Genomic DNA, 20,402 nt, shown 5'->3' with positions numbered 1-20,402 from the left:
TAAAAAATTAAAAATTAAAAAAAGAAGAGGATATTTTTTCATAATAGCCTTAAAAAAAATAGCTGGGTACTGAAAGCTAACTACCTAGGAGGCTAAGATCTGAGGACCATGAGTTGAAGCTAGCCTAGGCAGAAAAGTCCATGAGACTCTTATCTCTGATTAACCACCAAAAAGCTGAAATGGAGCTGAGGCTCAAGTGGTAGAGTGCTTGAATGAAAAAAGCTAAGGGACAGCCTGAGTTAGCACAAAAGACCAAGCACAAAATGAAAACAAGTCAAATAAAGCATAATCAGCTAGCTGCTGGTGGCTCATGCCTGTAATTCCAACTGCTTAAGAGGCTGAAATCTTGGGATTGCAGTTCCAAGCCTAACTAGGCAGAAAAGTCCATAACACCCTTATCTCCAATTAACCAACAAGACCTGGTAGTGGCTGTGGTTCAAAGTGGTAGAGTTCTAGCCTTGAGAAAAAAAAAAAACAAAACAACTCAGAGATAATGTCTAGGCCCAGAGTTCAAGTCCTATGAGTGACAAAAAATAAACACACACACACAAGCATAATCAAAAGCAATATCCTAAATGTCTTTCAACTTCCTGTGGTGCACTGTTAACTATTACAACTAAGACAAAGCACAGAATCTAGTATAAAACAAATCCTAAGAAAGCTTCTTTCATATATTTGATATAATACCCTAGAAGAAGAGTTTAGGATATAATCAGAAATGACACATGGAATATGAGCGGCTTGAATACATGTATATATTTAATGAAACAGTTCATTAACAACAAAAAAAATCAGAAAAATTAATGAGATCTTAGTGCTTGGAAGAAAATGAGTCATCAAGAGAAAATAGCCACTGACAGAGAAGACAACATGAAACAAAGGCAAATTTAACCAAGATAGTGTGAGATGGTGTGAAAGAGGGGATGGAAAAGCAACTAACTGGCTGAGAGCTTGATAGCCACAGTCCTGCGATACACTACACAGGCTGGAGGCAATGAGCCCAGACAGGCAGGAGAGAAGAGCAATACAGAACCCAGGACAGGGAGATGGAAGAGAAGAAGACAGAATTACCAAGAGATGACAATAAGGCCTTTTGTTTCCTCTAAAGTCTAAAATAAATCTTAAGTTTTAAAGTATGTCAAATTCAGTGATCGCATAATGAATGGCACTAGGAACTGTGAGGAATGTTGGAGGGGGTGGTTTGTAAACATAAGGGGATGGCATGAAGCCTGCTCACACAGAGCTTACAACCTATGAGGAGACAGAGTCTACACAGTAAAATAACTACAAAACATCCTTATAAAGGAACATACATATAAATAAGTGTACATATGATTAACCAACATAGGAATACTAAGGAGTACTATTCACTAGGTGCTCAGAAGTCCCTAGGTCTTGCAGATTTGTCAGACTTTTAGTATTATGTTAGTGGAGAGTAAAGCATGTGCAAATGTATAGGAGTAGGAATAAATGTCACGTTTAGTAAGCAGATTAGCTTGATTAGAGTAGAATGATCCAGTTAAGTATGATGAAGCAGTAAAGGTCAATTTGGTGAAAGAAACTGTGATGTTAGATCAGGTCCCTAAAATAAAATGAACAGGAATGAATGTTTTCATGCTTTCTTTACATGAGGATAAAGTGGTCTGAGGTCCAGGACCACTGCTCTCAAAACTTCTGTTGTTACTCTAGGAGATATAGCAATTCTATTGCTATATCTCATATCTATTCCTGGTAGAGGGGCACTCAGCTTCCTTGAGCAAGCAGAAGGAATGGCCTTCTCCAAGAATTGATTTACTTCTAAAAGCAAGGAAGTAAAAAACTCAAGGCAATTCCTATGCAGATCTGTCATTCAAAAGCCCTGTAGATCTTAGTAATATCAACTGTTCAATAAGCATGTCCTTGACCCTTACTACTAATTTTTGGTAAGGAGTAGACTGTTTATGACTATGTAATTTTTGGTGAGGAATAGATTGTATATGACTAATTTTTTTATTTTTAAACTACTGTGACAATCAGCTTTGATCCTATCAATGTAGAAATTAAAAAGGAGGATGAAAAGAACCCACATCTATACGGAATGCTCACGTCCCTAAAGAAGGACAGGTCAGTAAGGGCTCAAATTCTCCCCTGGTCTTTTAAGTGGAAAGGCAAAACATCACACCTTGGAAAGAGGCTGTTCTCAGCGAAAGTAAGCGAGACCCTTTCTTTACGCCTACTGGTCTGAAGCTGTTTCAGGAAGAAAAAAGGGTTCAGGGCAGATGTTCAGCAGCAGCCAGAGTCGGAGCCTACTTCACCAGAGTTCCGTGGAGAAATGCTGGGTCCCACTGATGTTGCAATAGACTGCTGAGGTCCAATCTTGATGCCATTTGCCTGCAGAGGGAAAATAATTTCTACCTCAGTGCTAAAGTGAATGGGAGAAAGGAGAAGGGGAAAGGATAAATCATTAATTATCCATAAAAACAGATGTGACCTTGTCAGATAACTATGTGACATAGCAAACTGTGTGCAACAACAATATAGGACAGGTAAGGATAAGACAAGTAACTGTGTTTAAGAAACACAGTGAGCCAGTAGCTAGGTGGCTCCTAGCTACTCAGGAGGCTGAGATCTGAGGATCATGGTTCAAAGCCAGCCCAGGCAGGAAAGTCCATGAAACTCTTTTTTTTTTTTTGGGTCCGGTCGTGGGGCCTGAACTCTGGGCCTGAGTGCTGTCCCTCAGCTCTTCAGCTCAAGGCTAGCACTCTACCACTTGAGCCACAGCGCCACTTCCGGCTTTTTTCTTTTTGCTTATGTGGTGCTGAGGAATAGAACCCAGGGCCCCATGCATGCAAGGCAAGCGCTCTACCACTGAGCCACCTTCCCAGCCCCGTCCGTGAAACTCTTATCTCCAATAAACCACCAGAAAACCAGAAGTGGCACTGTAGCTCAAGTGGTAGAGCGCTAGCCTTGAGCTGTAGAGCTGAGGGACAGTGCTCAGGCCCAGAGTTCAAGCCCCATGACCAACCAAAAAAAAAAAAGAAACAAAGAAACACAGTGAGCTGGGCGACAGTGGCTCATGCCTATAATCCTAGCTACTCAGGAGGCTGAGATATGAGGATTGCAGTTCAAAGCCAGCCTGGGCAGGAAAGTCTGTGAGACTCTTATCTCCAATAAACCACTAGAAAACCAGAAGTGGCTCTGTGGCTCAAGCAGTAGAGTGCTTGCCTTGAGCTGAAGAGCGCAGGGACAGGCGCCCAGGCCCAGAATTCAAGCCTCATGACTGACCAAAAAAAAAAAAAGAAACACAGTGGACTAGAAGTTCTTGTACCCATTTTTAGTATATTGCTATATTTGTTTCATAGGTATGTACAGAAATAAGATGTGATTAGGCAAGAATAGTAGGTGCGAAAAGAGTAGAAGCAGCATATTAGCATATGATTTTTGTTTTGTCCTCATATATGCTTTATAGAAATTGTCCTCTTGGGCATTAAGAATTACATCTCTGTAATTCTTAGAATTACTCTGGATTTGTAAGAAACTGAGGCTGAGAAGAAAAACTCCCAAACTGTCTAAGTCTTTTAGGTAACCAGCTAATAATCTCTTTAAGAGAGAGAAAATGATGACATACTTCTATGTGAGTATATTAGAAGCAAACAACAAACACCTATAAGCTTAAACTGGCAAAGCTACAATTGGTGTGATATTAGATGGGAAATACCTTACATGCTAGGAATGTTCCGATCCTGTTCAGAAAAAACACAGTTAACTGCCAGTACTCCACTTCCAATTTCCTCACCTCATTGTGGACATCAAACAAACCCTGCTGGATCTTCCTATATATTTCTTTGGCTGTATTAATGAAGGCCTAAAGAAGACAAAATTATTTGTCACTCTTAAGCTTAGACAGAGAAATGAGGGAAAGAGAATACAAATATGATTGAGATTTCTAAGGTGAACTAGCAGAAGGGAGTTAAAATGTAGATAGTTCCTTAGATGTCTCTGTAAAAGCCACTGAACAGAAGCAGGTATGGTACATGCCTATTATCCTAGGACTTCAGAGGCTAAGACAAAATGAAGAGTTCAAAGGCAGCCTGGGGGCTGGGATGTAGCTCAGTGACAAAGCGCTTGCCTAGCAAGTGCAACGTCCTGGGTTCGATCCCCAGTACCAAAAAAGAAAAGACAAAAAAATACAGTTAAAAAAAAAAAAAATCAAAGGCAGCCTGGGCTCCAAAGCAAGATTCTTCTCAAAGCAAAAACAAGATTCAAAACAAACAAAAAAAGGACCTGGCACCAGTGGCTCAATATCTGTAATCCTAACTACTCAGGAGGCTGAGATCTGAGGATTGCAGTTCAAAGCCAGACAGACAGGAAAGTCCATAAGATTCAATAAGCCATCAAAAAGCCAGAAGTGAGCTGTGGTTCGAGTGGTAGAGCAATAGCCTTGATCAAAAAAGGTCAAAGACAAGGCCAGTTGCCGGTGGCTCACACCTGTAATCCTAGCTACTCAGGAGGCTGAGATCTAAGGATCACGGTTCAAAGCCAGCCCAGGGAAGGAAAGTCAGTGAAACTCTTATCTCCAATAAACCACCAGAAAACCAGAAGTGGCACTGTAGCTCAAGTGGTAGAGCGCTAGCCTTGAGCAACACCCCCCCCCCCAAAAAAAAAGGGTCGAAGACAAAAAGAAAAAAAAAGTGGGTAAACTTATAAACACTTGTATCCTAACACTACCAGCACTTAGATAAGGTAGGATGATATCACCCATCCAAGGCCAGCCTATGTTACACAATTGAGACCTACCTCAATTTAAAAAAAAAAAAGGGGGGGGGGGGAGGAAATGGAAGACCCAAGTTCTCCTAGGATTTCTAGGTTGGCACCATCTGCAAATAGAACAAATATACAGTCTTCTCCATTAGATAGTGAAGACAGATAAAGCCAACACAGGCCTAGGAACTTATAGTAGCTAACTAAAGTAACATGTAAGTAATAGTGGTATCTAATCCACACTTACCAATTAAAGTTACTCAAAGCAAAAGTAAAATATCACAGGTTGGAGGTGTAGCACAAGGCCTCAAGGCCTGAGTTCACATCCCACAATGGCAAAAAAAAAAAAAAAAAAAAAAAAAAAAAACAAATAGTAAAACCTCAAGATTCAGTATTCAAAGAAAATGGAAAATGAAACAATTCCTTTCTTTACTCATTCGGAATAAAAGAACAAAGGTAATGAATGATGTGATCTGTGTGTAACTTTCCCCATTCTTTTTCAAGTAGTACCTCTTCAACATTGCAGGCCGTTTTAGCAGAAGTTTCCATGAATATAAGTCCATGCTCCCGAGCAAAGGCCTCTCCTTCCTCTCGCTTCACATCCCTGCGAGATTCTAGGTCGCTGCAAGAGATTAAGAAGAAAACTAAAATAAGATAAAAGTGAAAGAAGGACTCTAGTTCTAAAAATATCTCATGATAGTTTCAACCATGAGTTAATTCATAAAGAAGATACTAAATCCTGTTCTCCTGTATAGACTATTTTCCTTCCTTCCTTCCTTCCTTCCTTCCTTCCTTCCTTCCTTCCTTCCTTCCTTCCTTCCTGTCTGCCTTCCTTCCTTCCTTCCTTCCTTCCTTCCTTCCTTCCTTCCTTCCCTCTCTCTCTCTTTCTCTCTCTCTCTCTCTCTCTCTCTCTGTCTCTCTTTTGGTACTGATACTGGCCTTGAACTTGGAGCAAGGACAATGTGTCTGAACTTTTTTGCACTACTCCTTGAAGCGCAGCTGTACTTTCACCTTTTTTGGTGATTAATTAGAAATAAGAGTTTCACAGAAGCCAGATGCTGGTGGCTCACACTTATAATCCTAGGTACTCAGGAGGCTGAGATCTGAGGATTGTAGTTCAAAGCCAGCTAGGCTAGAAAGTCTGTGAGACCCTTATCTCCACTAAAACTATCAAAAGCCAAGCACTGGTAGCTCACACCTGTAATCCTAGCTACTCAGGAGGCTGAGATCTGAGGATTGTGGTTCAAAGCCAGCCAGGGAAGGAAAGTCCATAAGACTCTTAACTATAATTAACTACTCACGCAGAAAACGGGAAAGTGGTGCTGTGGCTCAAGTGGTAGAGTACTAGCCTTGAGCTGAAGAGCTGAGGGACAGTGCCCAGGCCCAGAATTCAAGCTCCATGACTGACAAAAAAAGAAAAGAAGAAAAGAAAAAAAGAAAAAGAAACTACCAAAAAAGCTGGAACTAGAGCTGTGGCTTAAGTTGTAGAGCCCTAGCTTGAGCAAAAAAGAAGCTCAGGGACAGGGCGCAGGCCCTGAGCTCAAGCCCACAGATTTTCCTGCCCAGGCTAGCTTCAAATCTGATCAAGTCACTTGTTCACTTAAATGAAGGACTGGATATAGCTGAGTTGTAGAATCCTTGCCTAGCAAACAAGAGATCTGGTATTCAGTTCTTAGCACAGCAAAACAAAAATAAATAAAACAATGTAAAATCCACTGCCACTGGGTTCCGGTGGCTCCTAGCTACTCTGGAAGCTGGGATCTGAGACTCGTGGTTTGAAGCCCATCTGGGCAGAAAGGTACTCATAAGACTCTTATCTATAGTTAACCACTCAAAAACCAGAAGTGGTGCTGTGACTCAAATGCTAGAGCACTAAGAGGCTCAGGGACAGGGCCCAGGTCCTGAGTTCAAGTCCCACAAGTGACCAAAACAAAACAAAATAACAAAAAAAACCCACAACACTGCCACTACCATAACAAAAGAAAAACTTTATAAATGCTTCCACTATGTATGTTATCATTATGACCACCTTTGGTCTTCAGCTGCACCCAGATCTGAGCTCCTCCCTGCCCTGTGGTTCCCACCAAACAGCTGGCCCCTCCCTCTCTCCACCCAGATCCACCTGAGCTCCCATCTAACTCACTTCCTACCCCCAGACCCTGCCACTATCTAGATAGTGGAGGCCACCATGTATTCTCTCTCTCTGGGGGAAATATGGCTCCTCTAATAAACCTTGTAATAATCTTTCTCCTGTGCCTGCCTGCCTCTGCATGGTCCCTGGGATGGCTTTGATGGATCCTTTCAATGTATAGAAAAAACTGGAAGCCCTTACTTAGGCCTGTGAAATGATATGAGATATAGCCGACCACCAAATTCATCTTATATCATTCCCTATTCAGTTTATACCAGGTTTCCTTCAAGACAAAAACTTACCAAACAAATAATAACCAAACAAAAAATCCCCACAAGGTCATGAAAGTAAAGGTGGACTAATAGAGTGGAAAAAGGATAGCAAAGCGGGGCAGGGGGAGATCAGAAAGAATAACAGATCAACAGATCAAGGAACCAGTGGCTTACAAGTAGCTATCCAGGAGGCTAAGATTATAATTCAAAGCCAGTCCAGGGAGTCAAATTCAAGAGATTTTTATCTCCATCTAGCAGAAAGCTAGAAGTGAGATGTGGTACACTGCCAGCCGTGAGAAGGAAAAAAGCAATGTGAGAGGCTCTAAGTACAAGTTTCAGGCAGGCATGTAAGCGTGCATGTGTGCGCACACATGTACACACACATGCATACACACACAACACACACTAAAAAGAGTAAGAGTGAGGCACTGATGGCTCATGCCTGTAATCTTTACTACTGATGAGGCTGAGATCTGAGGATCATGGTTTAAAGCTAGCCTGAGCAAAAAAGTCACTGAGACTTATCTCCAATTAATCACCAAAAAGTCAAGAGTAGAGCTATGACTCAAGTGGTAGAGTGCTGTCCTTTAGCAATAGAGCTCAGGGACAGCAATCAGGCCCTAAGTTCAAGCCCCAGTACCAGCAAAAAGAAAGTAATAAGAACAAAAATATGAAAATACATTATATGCATAATATATCCACATCTCATATCATTTTCCTCATATGTACACTTACATTAAAAAAAAAAAACAGTTGCTAAGGTTTATTCCAGCTCAAGTCTTTGATACAGTTTGTTACCCCTATATGATGCTGTTTTAAAAGCCAAACTTTTTGTTGTTGTTTTGATGGTTCTAGAGCTTGAACTCTGGGCCTAGGCACTGTCCCTCAGCTCGGCAGCTCAAGGCAAGCACTCTACCACTTGAGCCACACCACCACTTCTGGTTTTCTGGTGGTTAATTGGAAATAAGAGTCTCATAGACTTTCCTGCCCAGGCTGGCTTTGAACCATGATCTTCAGATCTCAGCCTCCTAAGTAGCTTGGATTACAGGCGTGAGCCACCAGGGCCCAGCTAAAAGCCTTTCTTATTGCTCAGCAAGTTCTTGCCCATCCTTTAATCAAAAGAAAGTACCCTGGTTACTTTGCTTTTCCTTCACAATTTCTAATTCGTATAAATCACTTTATATTTAAATGACACAAATAATTTTATATATTGCTATAATTTTATATATTTTATATATTGCTCCCATACAGCAAGATCATAACTTGTTTTCATTTTGCAAACTGAGAGTTTGGCCAAGTATCCAACATAGAAGCTTTCAAAAATCAATAGAATCAATCAATAAATAAATAATCAATAAATAAACACAAATGGGGTGCCAGTAGTTTACGCCTATATCCTAGCTACTCAAGAGGCTGAGATCTGAGAATCCTGATTCAAAGCCAGCCTGGAGAGGAAACTTAATTGTAGACACTTATCTCCAGTTAACCAGCCAAAAGCTGGGAGTAGAGGTATGGCTTAAATGGTACAACACCAACTTTCAGAGAAAAGAAAGAGAGAGAGAAAGAAAGAGAAGAGAAAGAAAGAATGAAAGAAGGGAGGGAGGAAGGGAGGGAAAGGAAAGGAAAGGAAAAGAAGGGAGGGAGGGAGGGAGGGAGGGGTGGAAGGGAGGAAGGGAGGGAGGGAGGAAGGAAGGAAGGAAGGAAGGAAGGAAGGAAGGAAGGAAGGAAGGAAGGGAAGCAAGGAAGGAGAGAGACAGAGGAGAGAGAGAAGGAAAGGAAGAAAGGAAGGATGGGACAGGGAGGGAGGGAGGAAGGGAGGAAGGGAGGGAGGGAGGGAGGAAGAATGAATCCCAATGTCCAGAGTATCTAGATGACTCCTGGTAAGTAATCTTTATAAAGATCAAGGCATCAATGGCCACACCTGTAATCCTAGCTTCAGGAGGCTGAGATCTGAGGATTGAGGTTCAGGGCTAGCTGGAGCAAGAAAGACCATGAAACTTTTATCTCTAATTTACAATCAAGAAACAAGAAACAGAGCTGTGGTTCAAATGGTAGATCACTATCCTTAAGCAAAAAAGCTCAGGCACAGCTCTCAGGCCTTGAGTTCAAGCCCCAGAACCAGTAGGGGAAAAAAAAAGATCAACTATTACCTCTTATTTCCAATAAGCATGATAACCATATTAGAGCTGGAGTGCTGGCGGGCATCCTCTAACCATGAGGTCAGGTGGTTAAAGGTTTCACGTCTGCAATAGAAAAGTTTAGAAGGTGGGTCAGAAGTCTATCTCCAAGTCCACAGCAATTCCAAATGTATGGAGAAATGGAGGAAGTTTCATGCAAACAAAAAAGTATAACAGAGGCCACCCTTAGTTAGCAGTGTTATTGAAACCAGTTGACAGAGAGAATAGGGAGAAGAGTTTCCACAGAAACCAGCTCACCTGGTAATGTCGTACACTAGCAGTGCTCCAGCTGCTCCCCGATAGTAGGAACGAGTGATAGAACGGAAGGATTCTTGCCCAGCCTTTTGTATCATTATGACAACAAAATACCAATAAAACTAGGTTATTTCAGACAAGTGACCTAATGACATACCACCCAAAGAAAAGGACTTAACTATAGGAATAAAGTCAATCAGGTAAGAATGTTATGGAAAGGAACTCTGCCTGCCAGGGAGAAGCTCAAGTAAAAAGTAGATTTTTTGGTTTCCGGTCGTGGGGCCTGATCTCTGGGCCTGGACACTGTCCCTCAGCTCTTCAGCTCAAGGCTAGCGCTCTACCACTTGAGCCACAGCGCCACAGCGCCACTTCCAGCTTTTTTCTTTTTGCTTATGTGGTGCTGGGGAATGGAACCCAGGGCCTCGAGCATGCAAGGCAAGTGCTCTACCACTGAGCCACCTTCCCAGCCCAGAAAGTAGATATTTTTTAATGAGAGAGTAATTGATATTTCAGTTGAGTTACTATTTCCCTTATGAGATTATCCATGAAATTGCTGCATGTTTAATTTGACTGGATATCAAACCAGCACTAAATGCCAGTAGCATCTTACAGATAGCAAGAACATCAAAGACCTTGGCATGCATTTCCCAACCTATGTGAGAACTAGAAACATGTGTGTTCAATTAAAAATATTGAATATATCACATCACTCTTCCTGTTCTTGTTCCTGTATATGTAAAAATGAAAATTATCTTAGAATGCCACAGTACCCTGACAAATAGAAGATTCATTCTAATAGATCAACTTAGAATACCAAATACAAAACATTAAATTGAGCATAAGCTAATTGGCCTTTAGAATTCTGATAAAAAAAAAAAAAAGAAGAAGAATTCTGATAATAGCAGGACTACCTGAATGTCTCCTGCTGACATCCTTCCAGGAAAACAGGAATAAGGAACAAGGACCATTACAGGAAAAAAAAAAAAAAAAAAAAAAAAAAGAAGGAAAGGAAAAGAAAAGATCGTGGCACTGGTGGCTTATACCAATAATCCTAGCTACTGAGGAAGCTGAGATCTGAGGATAATTCAAAGCCATCTGGGCCACGAAAAAAAACTGAAAGTAGAGGTGTGTTTCAGGTGGTAAAGAGCTAGCCCTTGAATAAAAAAATCTCAAGCCCGGGCGCTGGTGGCTCACACCTGTAATCCTAGCTACTCAGGAGGCTAAGATCTGAGGATCTTGATTCAAAGCCAGCCCAGGCAGGAAAGACTGTGAGAGTCCTATCTCCAATAAACCACAAGAACACTGGAAGTGGCGCTGTAGCTCAAGTAGTAGAGCGCTCGCCTTGAGCTGAAGAGCTGAGTGACAGCGCCCAAGCCCAGAGTTCGAGCCCCATGACCAACAACAACAACAAAAAAAAATCTCAGGGACAGCACCCAAGCCTTGAGTATACAAGCTCCAGGACCAGCACGTACACAAAAAAGAAAGAAAAGAAAGAAAAATAAAGAAGGAAGGAGAGCAGGAAGGAGAGAGAGAAAAGACTTCATACAATAATCTCATTTAGAAGTACAAGTTGTAATGTCGAAAACGAACTTTACAACTTTGGTGTGGGGGGGAGGATTGGGTGGGGGGGATGGGGGAGGCTGGAAAGGGATGGGAAGGGTAAACAAAGGAGGAGGCTACAATGCTTGATAAGAAATGTACTCATTATCTTACCCATGTAATTGTAACCCCTCTGTACAGTATTTTCACAATAAAAAATAAAAAAAAATCTCATTTGTAGTTGAGCAAAATATTGCTTTATTTATAATTGAGTAATTAATAAACTCCCCTAAATACATGCTTATTATGCTTTCTTTTTCTTTCTTTTCTTTTTTTTCCCCATTCCTAGGGCTTGAACTCTGGGTCTGGGTGCTATCACTGAGCTCCTTTTGCTCAAGGCTAGCACTCTACCACTTGAGCCACAGCTCCACTTGATTAATTGGACATAAGAGTCTCGTGAACTTTCTCCTGCCCTGGCTACCTTCAAACTGTAATCCTCAGATCTGAAACTTAAGTAGCTAAGATTAAAGGTGTAAGCCACTGGCATCCGGGTATTGTGCTTTCTTGATAAAATGTTTTTTATTCATTGAGGGAAGGAAATGTATCTTTTAAATAACATGAATAATCCTAGCCACTCAGGAGGCTGAGATCTGAGGATCTTGGTTCAAAGCCAGCCCAGGCAGGAAAGTCCATGAGACTATTATCTCCAATTAACCACCAGAAAACCAGAAGTGGCGCTGTGGTTCAAATGTTAGAGTGCTAGCCTTGAGCTGAAGAGCTGAGAGACAGTGCCCAGGCCCAGAGTTCAAGCCCTAGAACCATCAAAACAACAACAAAAACCTTGGAAGATTACTATTCTTTTTTTTTCTTAATGCCAGTATTCAGGCTTAAACTCAGGCTATATGCTCACTCAGCTTGCTTGCTCACAGCTGGTGTTCTACCACTTGCATCATGGATACATCTAACCAGAAACTTTGCTGGTTATTTTTATTTTTATTTTATTTTTTTTTTGGTCGGTCGTGGGGCTTGAACTCTGGGCCTGGGTGCTGTCCCTCAGCTCTTCAGCTCAAGGCTAGAACTCTAACATTTGAACCACAGCGCCACTTCCGGCTTTTTTCTTTTTGCTTATGTGGTGCTAAGGAATCGAACCCAGGGCCTCGAGCATGCAAGGCAAGCGCTCTACCACTGAGCCACCTTCCCAGCCCCGTTGCTGGTTATTTTAGAGATGGAGTCTACCAGACTTTTCTGCTCAAGCTTGCTTTCTTTACAGTCTTCTAATCTCAGCTAGGATTACAAGGGTGAGACACCAGTACCTAACTTACCATTCATGTTTTACACACAGGAAAACTAAATTGAGGATAAAGGACGATAAAAGACTCTTTCACAAAAGAATAGCAATAATGGTGAAGATACTAACAGTAACACTACAATAGTCTTACTATTTTTTGTATAATTTGTTAAGTGTCAGAAAAGACAATAAAGTTTCTCACTTAGTTCTTTCAGCAGCCCTGGGACAGATAGTTATTTCTCTTTGAAAATGGAAAAATAAGGTTCAAAGGGACAAGTTCAGTAACCTGCCAAAAATTATTCAGTAGTACTATAATTTAAACTTAGCATCTTAGTATTTACTAAAAAAATAAAGTTTTTTTCTCTTTCCTATCATACTATATAATCTAAATCAGGTTTGATTGATAAAAGAGAGATCCAGTCCACTAACTCTAAGGTTATTTTTCCAACAATACCAGACTGATACTTTATAAGAATCAACAGGCTTTACACCAATGGATCATGCCTGTAATCCTAGCTACTCAGGTGGCTGAGATCTGAGGGTCTTGGTCTGCCAGCCCAGGCATATAAATCCAAGAAATTTTTCCAGTTAACCAGCAAAAAACTGGTACAGGAATGGCTCAAATGATAGAGCACTAGTCTTGAGTAAAAAAGCTAAGGGACAGTGCCCTAGACCCGAGTGTAAGCCCTAGCATCAGCACTCACAAAAAAACAAAAGAAGGCTGGGAAGGTGGTTCAGTGGTAGAGCACTTGCCTTGCATGCATGAGGCCCTGGGTTCGATTCCTCAGCACCACATAAACAAAAAGAAAAAAGCCGGACGTGGCGCTGTGGCTAGAGTACAAGCTGAGTACAAGCTGAGCAAATATAAGGACCTGAGTTCAAATCCCAATACTTGGAAAGAATAAAAAATTAAAATCATAGGATAATAAGAGGTAGGTTAAAATACTTAATTAAGAATCACAGTAAAAAGTGCCTCAACAAAAAAGAAGGGAATATGAAGCAGCTCTTTAAAAACAAAAATAATATGCGGGAGCTGGGAATGTGGCTTAGTGGTGGTAGAGTGCTTGCCTAGCATTCATGAAGCCCTGGGTTTGTTTCCTCAGTACCACATAATCAGAAAAGGACAGAAGTAGCACTGTGGCTCAACTGGTAAAGTGCTAGCCTTGAACAAAAGAAGCTCAGGGACACTGCCAAGGATCTGAGTTCAAGCCCCAGTACTGGCTTGAATAAATAGCCATAGAGCAACAAGAAATTACATTTAATATGTATATATCTATATGTGGGGGGGGGGGGGAACAGCGGAATAAGGAGAAAAAAAGGAAGAAAATGAACATAGAGGGCTGGGAAGGTGGCTCAGCGGTAGAGTGCTTGCCTTGCATGCATGAGGCCCTGGGTTCGATTCCTCAGCACCACATAAGCAGAAAAAGCTGGAAGTGGTGCTATGGCTCAAGTGGTAGAGCGCTTGCCTTGAGCTGAAGAGCTGAGGGACAGCTCCCAGGCCCAGAGTTTAAGCCCCATGACCAACAAAACAAAACAGAGAATGAACACAGAAAAAATAACTTGGATGCTCCTTGAAAATATAATGGTTTTAACTCAGTTCTGAGTAGAAAAAGTCAAATAATAAGTACAAAGCAAGAAGAGTATATAAGAAAAGAACTAAACAGAAACAGGAAGAGATTTTAGTTAAGTATTAGAAACTATTTTCTAGCTACCTTTAACTATAATAGAGACTAAGATATTTTCCTCAGGGGAAAGATAAGTATAAAGCAAATGAGATAATACACATAAAAACAATTTATCTAGAAGCAAAATTACACTAAGCCAAGATAAACTTTGGCAGTACTACATTTATCAAATTTTAAAATATACACACTTTTGAGATAGAATTCCCATTTCTGGGCTGGTATTCTACAGAAATTTTCATATATTTGCATAAAGACATAGTAAATAAGAACATCAAATAAAGCTTTGCAATAGTCAAAAATGAGAAACAGTAGTATGGCGCCAGTGGCTCATGCCTGTAATACTAGCTACTCAGGAGGCTGAGATCTGAGGATCATGGTTCAAAGCCAGCCTGGACAGGAAAGTCTGTGAGACTCTTATCTCCAATAAACCACTAGAAAACCGGAAGTGTGCTATGGCTCAAATGGTAGAGCACTCACCTTAAGCTGAAGAGTGCAGGGACAGCACCCAGGCTGAAAGTTCAAGCCCAACAACCGACAAAAAAAAAAAATGAGAACCTAATTTTCCATCAGTGAGAGGATGGCTAAATAAATATATTTAATATGTTCTATGACTAGTCACTAGTTAAAAGATATTAAGAATGTCTGTATGTATTGATATTGAGAAATCACCAAAATATGGAGATTGTCATGTTAAAAAAATTCCCATTTATAGATCCTTAAGACATATACACTCATCAATAATGATTCTTCTGGCACAAAGGCACCTAAACTGAGAGGAAGAGTTTATGGGTATAAAGTGGACATTCACAATAAACTTAAATTGTTTGATTCTCTCTCTCTCTCTCTCATTTATTTTTTGTTGGTTGTGGGGCTTGAACTCAGGATCTTTGGGTGTTATACCTGAGTTCTTTTGCTTAAGGCTAGAACTCTACCACTTTGAACCACAGCTCCATATCTGGTTTTCTGGTGGTTAATTTGTTTTGTTTTGTTTTGGTCGGTCATGGGGCTTGAACTCTGGGCCTGGGCACTGTCCCTCAGCTCTTCAGCTCAAGGCAAGTGCTCTACCACTTGAGCCACAGTGCCACTTCTGGTTTTCCAGTGGTTTACTGGGGATAAGAGTGTTATGGACTTTCCTGCCTGGGCTGGCTTTGAACTGCGATCCTCAGATCTCAGCCTCCTGAGTAGCTAGGATTATAGGTGTGAGCTACCAGCGCCCAGCTTCTGGTGGTTAATTGGAGATAAGAGTCTCACAGCCTTTCCTGCCCGGGTCTCAGCCTCCTGAGTAGCTAGGTTTACAGGCATGAGCCACCAGTGCCTGGCCTTAATTTTATTTTAGTTTTTTAAACCAAACAATTTAAGTTTTGGGCTATTTAAAATAAAGAAGACATGGCCTTTTTTTTATTGTTATTATTAAGATAGGGTCTCATTATGTAGTGTAGGCTGGCTTTAAACTCAAGATCCTCTCGCCTCCCTCTTGCTTCTGTCAACTGAGTGTTGGGATTGTAGGTACGTATCACTATGCCTCATAGCATAAAATTTTACTGTGATATTTGGATCTTGATCATTGGTTAAATTATTTTGTTCTCTCTTACCGTATCCCAGATTTGCAGTTTGATTTGTTTTCCATCAATGTTGACCATTCGTGCTCCAAACTCCACTCCTGCCAGTAAAGACCAAGAGAATATGAGCCTCATGAACTACATATCTGTTGAATGAGAGGTTTATGCTTTTGCTCAGATGCTTTAACTTACTCTTTGTCTGTTCTTAATGCCAGTAAGCCCATACTGCTACCTATTTGCTCCTGTTATTTTTGTGTTCCTTTCATTTATTCATTTCTCTCCTAGAGTTAAAAAGTTGTGTTCCAGAGGCTGGAAAGATGGCTCACTGTTAGAACGCTTGCCTTGCATGCCTCTGAGGCCCTGGGTTCGATTCCTCAGCACCACATAAGCAAAAAGAAAAAAGCCAGAAGTGGCGCTGTGGTAGAGCACTAGCCTTGAGCTGAAGAGCTGAGGGACAGCGCCCAGGCCCAGAATTCAGGCCCCACGACTGGACCCAAAAAAAAAAAAAGTTGTGTTCTAGGGCAGGGGTGAAACTCAGTGATAGAGCACTTGCCTTGTAAAAATGTCAGGCCCTTGGTTTGATGCCTAGCCTCCCCACTTTCTCTTCCCCCTTATCAAAAATAACTGTTTGATAATAATGCCCTAAGAAATGTAACCTCACAATATTAACCCTTAAATTTAACTAATGTTTAAACTTAACTAATGTTTAATTTTATAATTTAAAAACTTTTATTTTTTTTATTTTATTGCCAGTCATAGGGCTTGAACTCTGGGCGTGGGAGCTGTCCCTGAGCTTTTGAACTCAAGGCTAGTGGTCTACCACTTGAGCTCCCCTTCAAGCTTCTTCTTTTATTATTTACTTTTTTTGTAGTTTAGTGGAGATAAGAGTCTCATGGGCTTTCCTGACTGGGCTAATTTTGAACCATGATCCTCAGATCTCATTACAGTTGTGAGCTAGGGAGCCAGCTAAAAAACTTCTAAATGTTTTCTGCCATTGTCTCAGGGTACCCTTGATTATCTGTATTGTATGAAACAGCATTTCTTTTTTTGTAATTCTAGAAATCTTCATTTAGGAAAAGTGCCTAGCCAAGAGATAAGTCCTCTATACCAATGATTCATTATCAATCACCAATTATCAAATCTCCTTGTAAAATAGCCTCTCTTGTAGAAATTTGGAAACCAACCATTTAGTTTACCAAGCATTCTTTTATTTTTTTTATTTTTTGAGGGGTACGGTCATGGGGCCTGAATTCTGGGCCTGGGCGCTGTCCCTCAGCTCTTCAGGTCAAGGCTAGCACTCTACCAATTGAGCCACAGCGCCACTTCTGGCTTTTATCTTTTTGCTTATGTGGTGCTGAGGAATTGAACCCAGGGCCTCAGGCATGCAAGGCAAGCGCTCTACCACTGAGCCGCCTTCCCAGCCCCCCCACGCATTCTTTATTTCTCTCAAGATACCAGACCAAGCCAGGCACTGGTTGGCTTACACCTGTAATCCTAGCTACTCAGGAGACTGAGATCTGCCAGTCCTGGCAGGAAAGTCCATGAGACTCTTATCTCCAATAAACCACCAGAAAACCGGAAGTGGCACTGTAGCTCAAGTGGTAGAGTACTAGCCTTGAGATGAAAAGCTGAGAGACAATGCCCAGGCCCAGAGTTCAAGCCCCATGACCACCAAAGAAAAAAACAAAAGATGCCAGACTAAAATCCTTAATAAAGCCACCATATTAAAAATACTGAGTGAGATGTCCGTAAATGATAATTTCTATTTCACTTTGCAAATAGCATGAGGATATGATTTTGAAGTAAGATCATTAATCTATCTTGCCCTAAGGATTGATATTGTACCTATTTTTGGCTCTATATGGATATACCCAGTAGATGTTTATGGAATGACACAACAAAGCTTTCATTATTTCATCTGCTTTATCAAGAATCAAAATGCAATTAGCTACTAAAAAATCACCAAGTCTTTTATGTTTCTTTCTGAACAATAGCAATAGAATTTCAATAGACAAGAAACTAAAAAAGTAACTTTTTTCTCCTTTTATGAAATTTTCCTTAGCTGAGATTCTTACACTTTGCACATAATTTCTATCAATCTGACTGCCATGGTCCAAAGAAGTAAACTCAGAAAGAAATACAGGCTCTATTGGACAGTGGGGAAAATGTGATCATCCTACTCCTCTTCAAAGCTTGCCATTGGCTACCCATAATCACTGAGAATTTCAAAATCTGATATCTATTTTTTTCTCTAGTTTTATTTATTTTGGGGGGGGGGGTTCCAGTCGTGGGGCCTGAACTCTGGGCCTAGGCACTGTCCCTCAGCTCTTCAGCTCAAGGCTAGCACTCTACCACTTGAGCCAAAGCGCCACTTATGGCTTTTTTCTTTTTGCTTATGTGGTGCTGAGGAATTGAACCCAGGGCCTCAGGCATGCAAGGCAAGTGCTCTACCACTTAGCCACCTTCCCAGCCCTCTCTAGTTTTATATCTTGCTGTTTTCCACTCCAAAGTCCATGCTCCAGCCACAGTAAATTACTTAAAATTTTCCAAAAGTGGCTGCAACTCTGCCATCCCTGATACTTCCTTTGTTATTTCCCTTGCTCTGGTCATTTCCCCTTCATCTCTAAAACCGCTCTATCTGGCTAACTCCTTTTCACTCTTAATTTCCAGCATCTCCCCACTCCTAGCCTTTGCAATAGAAACTTAGCCCCCATCTCCTTCACTAGGAGCTTCCAAGTTACTCAAGAGCCTCCATGATGTTTTATTAAGCATTTCCATTAGTGCCTCTCATAGTGTGGGTTAAGTGATTATTTAATACCACAGGGAAAAATATTTTCTGTTTAATGTTATCCTCTAAATCTTTTTCTAACTCCACAGGTAGGATGTGAACATAGCAGTATGGTAAGAGCAACAACTTGGGGTTTTATTCAGAAACTGCAATTCCAGGGATGGGAATGTGGCTTAGTGGAAGAGTGTTTGCCTAGCATGTATGAAGCCCTAGGTTTTGATTCCTCAGTACCACATAAACAGAAAAAGCCGGAAGTGGCTCTGTGGCTCAAGTGAAAGAGTGCTAGCCTTGAGGAAAAAGAAGCTCAGGGACAATGTCCAGGCCCTGAGTTCAAGCCCCAGACAAAAGGAAGGAAGGAAGGAGAGACACAGAGAGAGAGAGAGAGAGAGAGAGAGAGAGAGAGAGAGAGAGAGAGAGAGAGAGAGAGAGAGAGAGAGAGAGAGAAAGAAAGAAAGAAAGAAAGAAAGAAAGAAAGAAAGAAAGAAAGAAAGAAAGAAAGAAGGAAACTGCAATTCCATGGCAAGAAAATTAGCTATGTAAATATTGCTTGTTTGGGCTAGCTGGAGGCTAGTTGGGCTAGCCTCTGCAGTCCATGCCTTATTGCAAATGTGTGGAAGATGTGTGTGTGTGTGTGTTGTGTGTTGGTTCTGGGACTTAAATGCAGGGCCTGGGCATTGTGCCTGAGTATTTTTTGCTCAAGGCTATCACTCTGCAACTTGAGCCACAGTTCCAGTTTGAGCTTTTTGTTAGTTAACTGAAGATGAGCTTCACAGACTTTTCTGCCTGGGCTGGCTTTGAACTCAGATCTCAGTCTCCTGAGTAGCTAGGATTACAGTCATGAGTCATCAACACCTGGCTCTTTTTTCCCCCCTAAGTTACTAGTTTCATTTGCTTTTTCATTCATTCTAAGACTAGAATGGTTCCTTCTTCTTTCTTTCCAACACACGCATACACATATGCATACACTAACCCATGTATTGGTGCAGACAATACTTTGAAAATATGTAAGCTTTGTACTAATTTCCCACAAGCTACCAGATGAGTTTTTTAATAAGCAGTCATGCTTTCGTGTGGTTTTCCACAAATAGTCAAATTTGAAGGAAAAGGAAAAACAAAAAATACTATGGCAACTAGCCCTTACCTCACATTCATCTCTAAAGTTACCTTTTAATTATTCATTTTATTTATAGCGTTTGATTATTCACTTCATTTAACATGACTTCGGACTAAAGTAGTGAGAAGTAATTTTTTACTTTAGACACTTAAGGCTGCTAATTTTACATCAGCAGTTTAACTAATTGGGTTTTACCTCTGCTGTTACAAGTAGCTATACTTACCTATTGTGAGGTCGTGAACAGGCTGGAATCGCTTGTCGGTAAACTGCAGGAGGAGACATGACTTGCCCACACCTGAAAGACCAGCAAGTGCGTTCCAGACGGCACGCGGCCAGGAGATGCAGTGCCCAGCTCCAGACTCGGGCGTCAGGGGCTGAGGGAGGGGGGCCCAGAGCCCCGCCCCTGGCCAGCCGCCCCGCCCCCTCCCTCTAAATGAGCCCCGCCCCCGAGGCCCGATTGGGAAGCTTCAGAACCCTGTCCCGGCCTTGGAGGCGGACAACCTGCCGGTTACCTGTGTCTCCAATGATGATATACTTGAAGAGATAAGCATAAGTCATGGTCCTGGTTCCTCTGTATTCCGGGTCGGCCCGATTTCTACAACCACTTACCTTGGACCTCTCTAGCCACTCAGTCTACAGATCTCCTCCCCACCACACTCCAGCCTCTCTAGCCCAGACCAACGTCTCTATTGTCCTCCCCAGAAAGCCTCTTGTCTCATTCCGAAGTACCCGATGCAGCATCCAGGGACGCCTCTAGCGCTTCTACCTGTCATTACCCTACCAAGCGCCAGGGGGCGGTAGCTAGCTTTTCCATCCGCTCAGAACGTGACTCCTTGCAGCCATATGATCTTGCG

The 20,402-nt window shown here is 41.5% G+C and overlaps 1 protein-coding gene across 2 annotated transcripts; it reads right to left on the bottom strand.

Annotated features, from left to right (window-relative positions):
* Nucleotides 1–746: 746 nt before the first annotated feature.
* On the bottom strand, nt 747–20,227 carry Rab2b (RAB2B, member RAS oncogene family). 2 transcript variants are annotated; one of them, XM_069998361.1, is made up of 8 exons: nt 20,061–20,227; nt 19,772–19,843; nt 15,680–15,747; nt 9,579–9,661; nt 9,294–9,386; nt 5,251–5,362; nt 3,776–3,844; nt 747–2,370 (listed from the first exon to the last, which is right to left on the bottom strand). In XM_069998361.1, exons 1-8 carry the CDS (start codon nt 20,104–20,106, stop codon nt 2,263–2,265), a joined length of 651 nt encoding a protein of 216 aa, XP_069854462.1. In that variant the 5' UTR covers nt 20,107–20,227; the 3' UTR covers nt 747–2,262. The 2 variants fall into 2 exon arrangements, with proteins under 2 accessions (XP_069854462.1, XP_069854463.1); XM_069998362.1 differs by having other exon boundaries at nt 20,158–20,185.
* Nucleotides 20,228–20,402: the final 175 nt, after the last annotated feature.

The sequence above is a fragment of the Dipodomys merriami genome, unplaced genomic scaffold (genome assembly GCF_024711535.1).
Source record: "Dipodomys merriami isolate MVZ:Mamm:240054 unplaced genomic scaffold, mDipMer1.0.p SCAF_518, whole genome shotgun sequence".
NCBI lineage: Eukaryota > Metazoa > Chordata > Mammalia > Rodentia > Heteromyidae > Dipodomys > Dipodomys merriami.
This window is presented reverse-complemented; position numbering and strand designations above follow the sequence as displayed.

Excerpts from the sequence above, each read along its gene's own strand:
- Rab2b (XM_069998361.1), bottom strand. The coding sequence starts at position 20,106 with ATGACTTATGCTTATCTCTTCAAGTATATCATCATTGGAGACACAG. Across the intron at positions 9,662-15,679 it reads AACTGCAAATCTGGGATACG|GCTGGGCAAGAATCCTTCCG; the intron begins GTAAGAGAGAAC and ends ATGATACAAAAG. Across the intron at positions 5,363-9,293 it reads ATGCTTATTGGAAATAAGAG|CGACCTAGAATCTCGCAGGG; the intron begins GTAATAGTTGAT and ends AATCTCTTGCAG.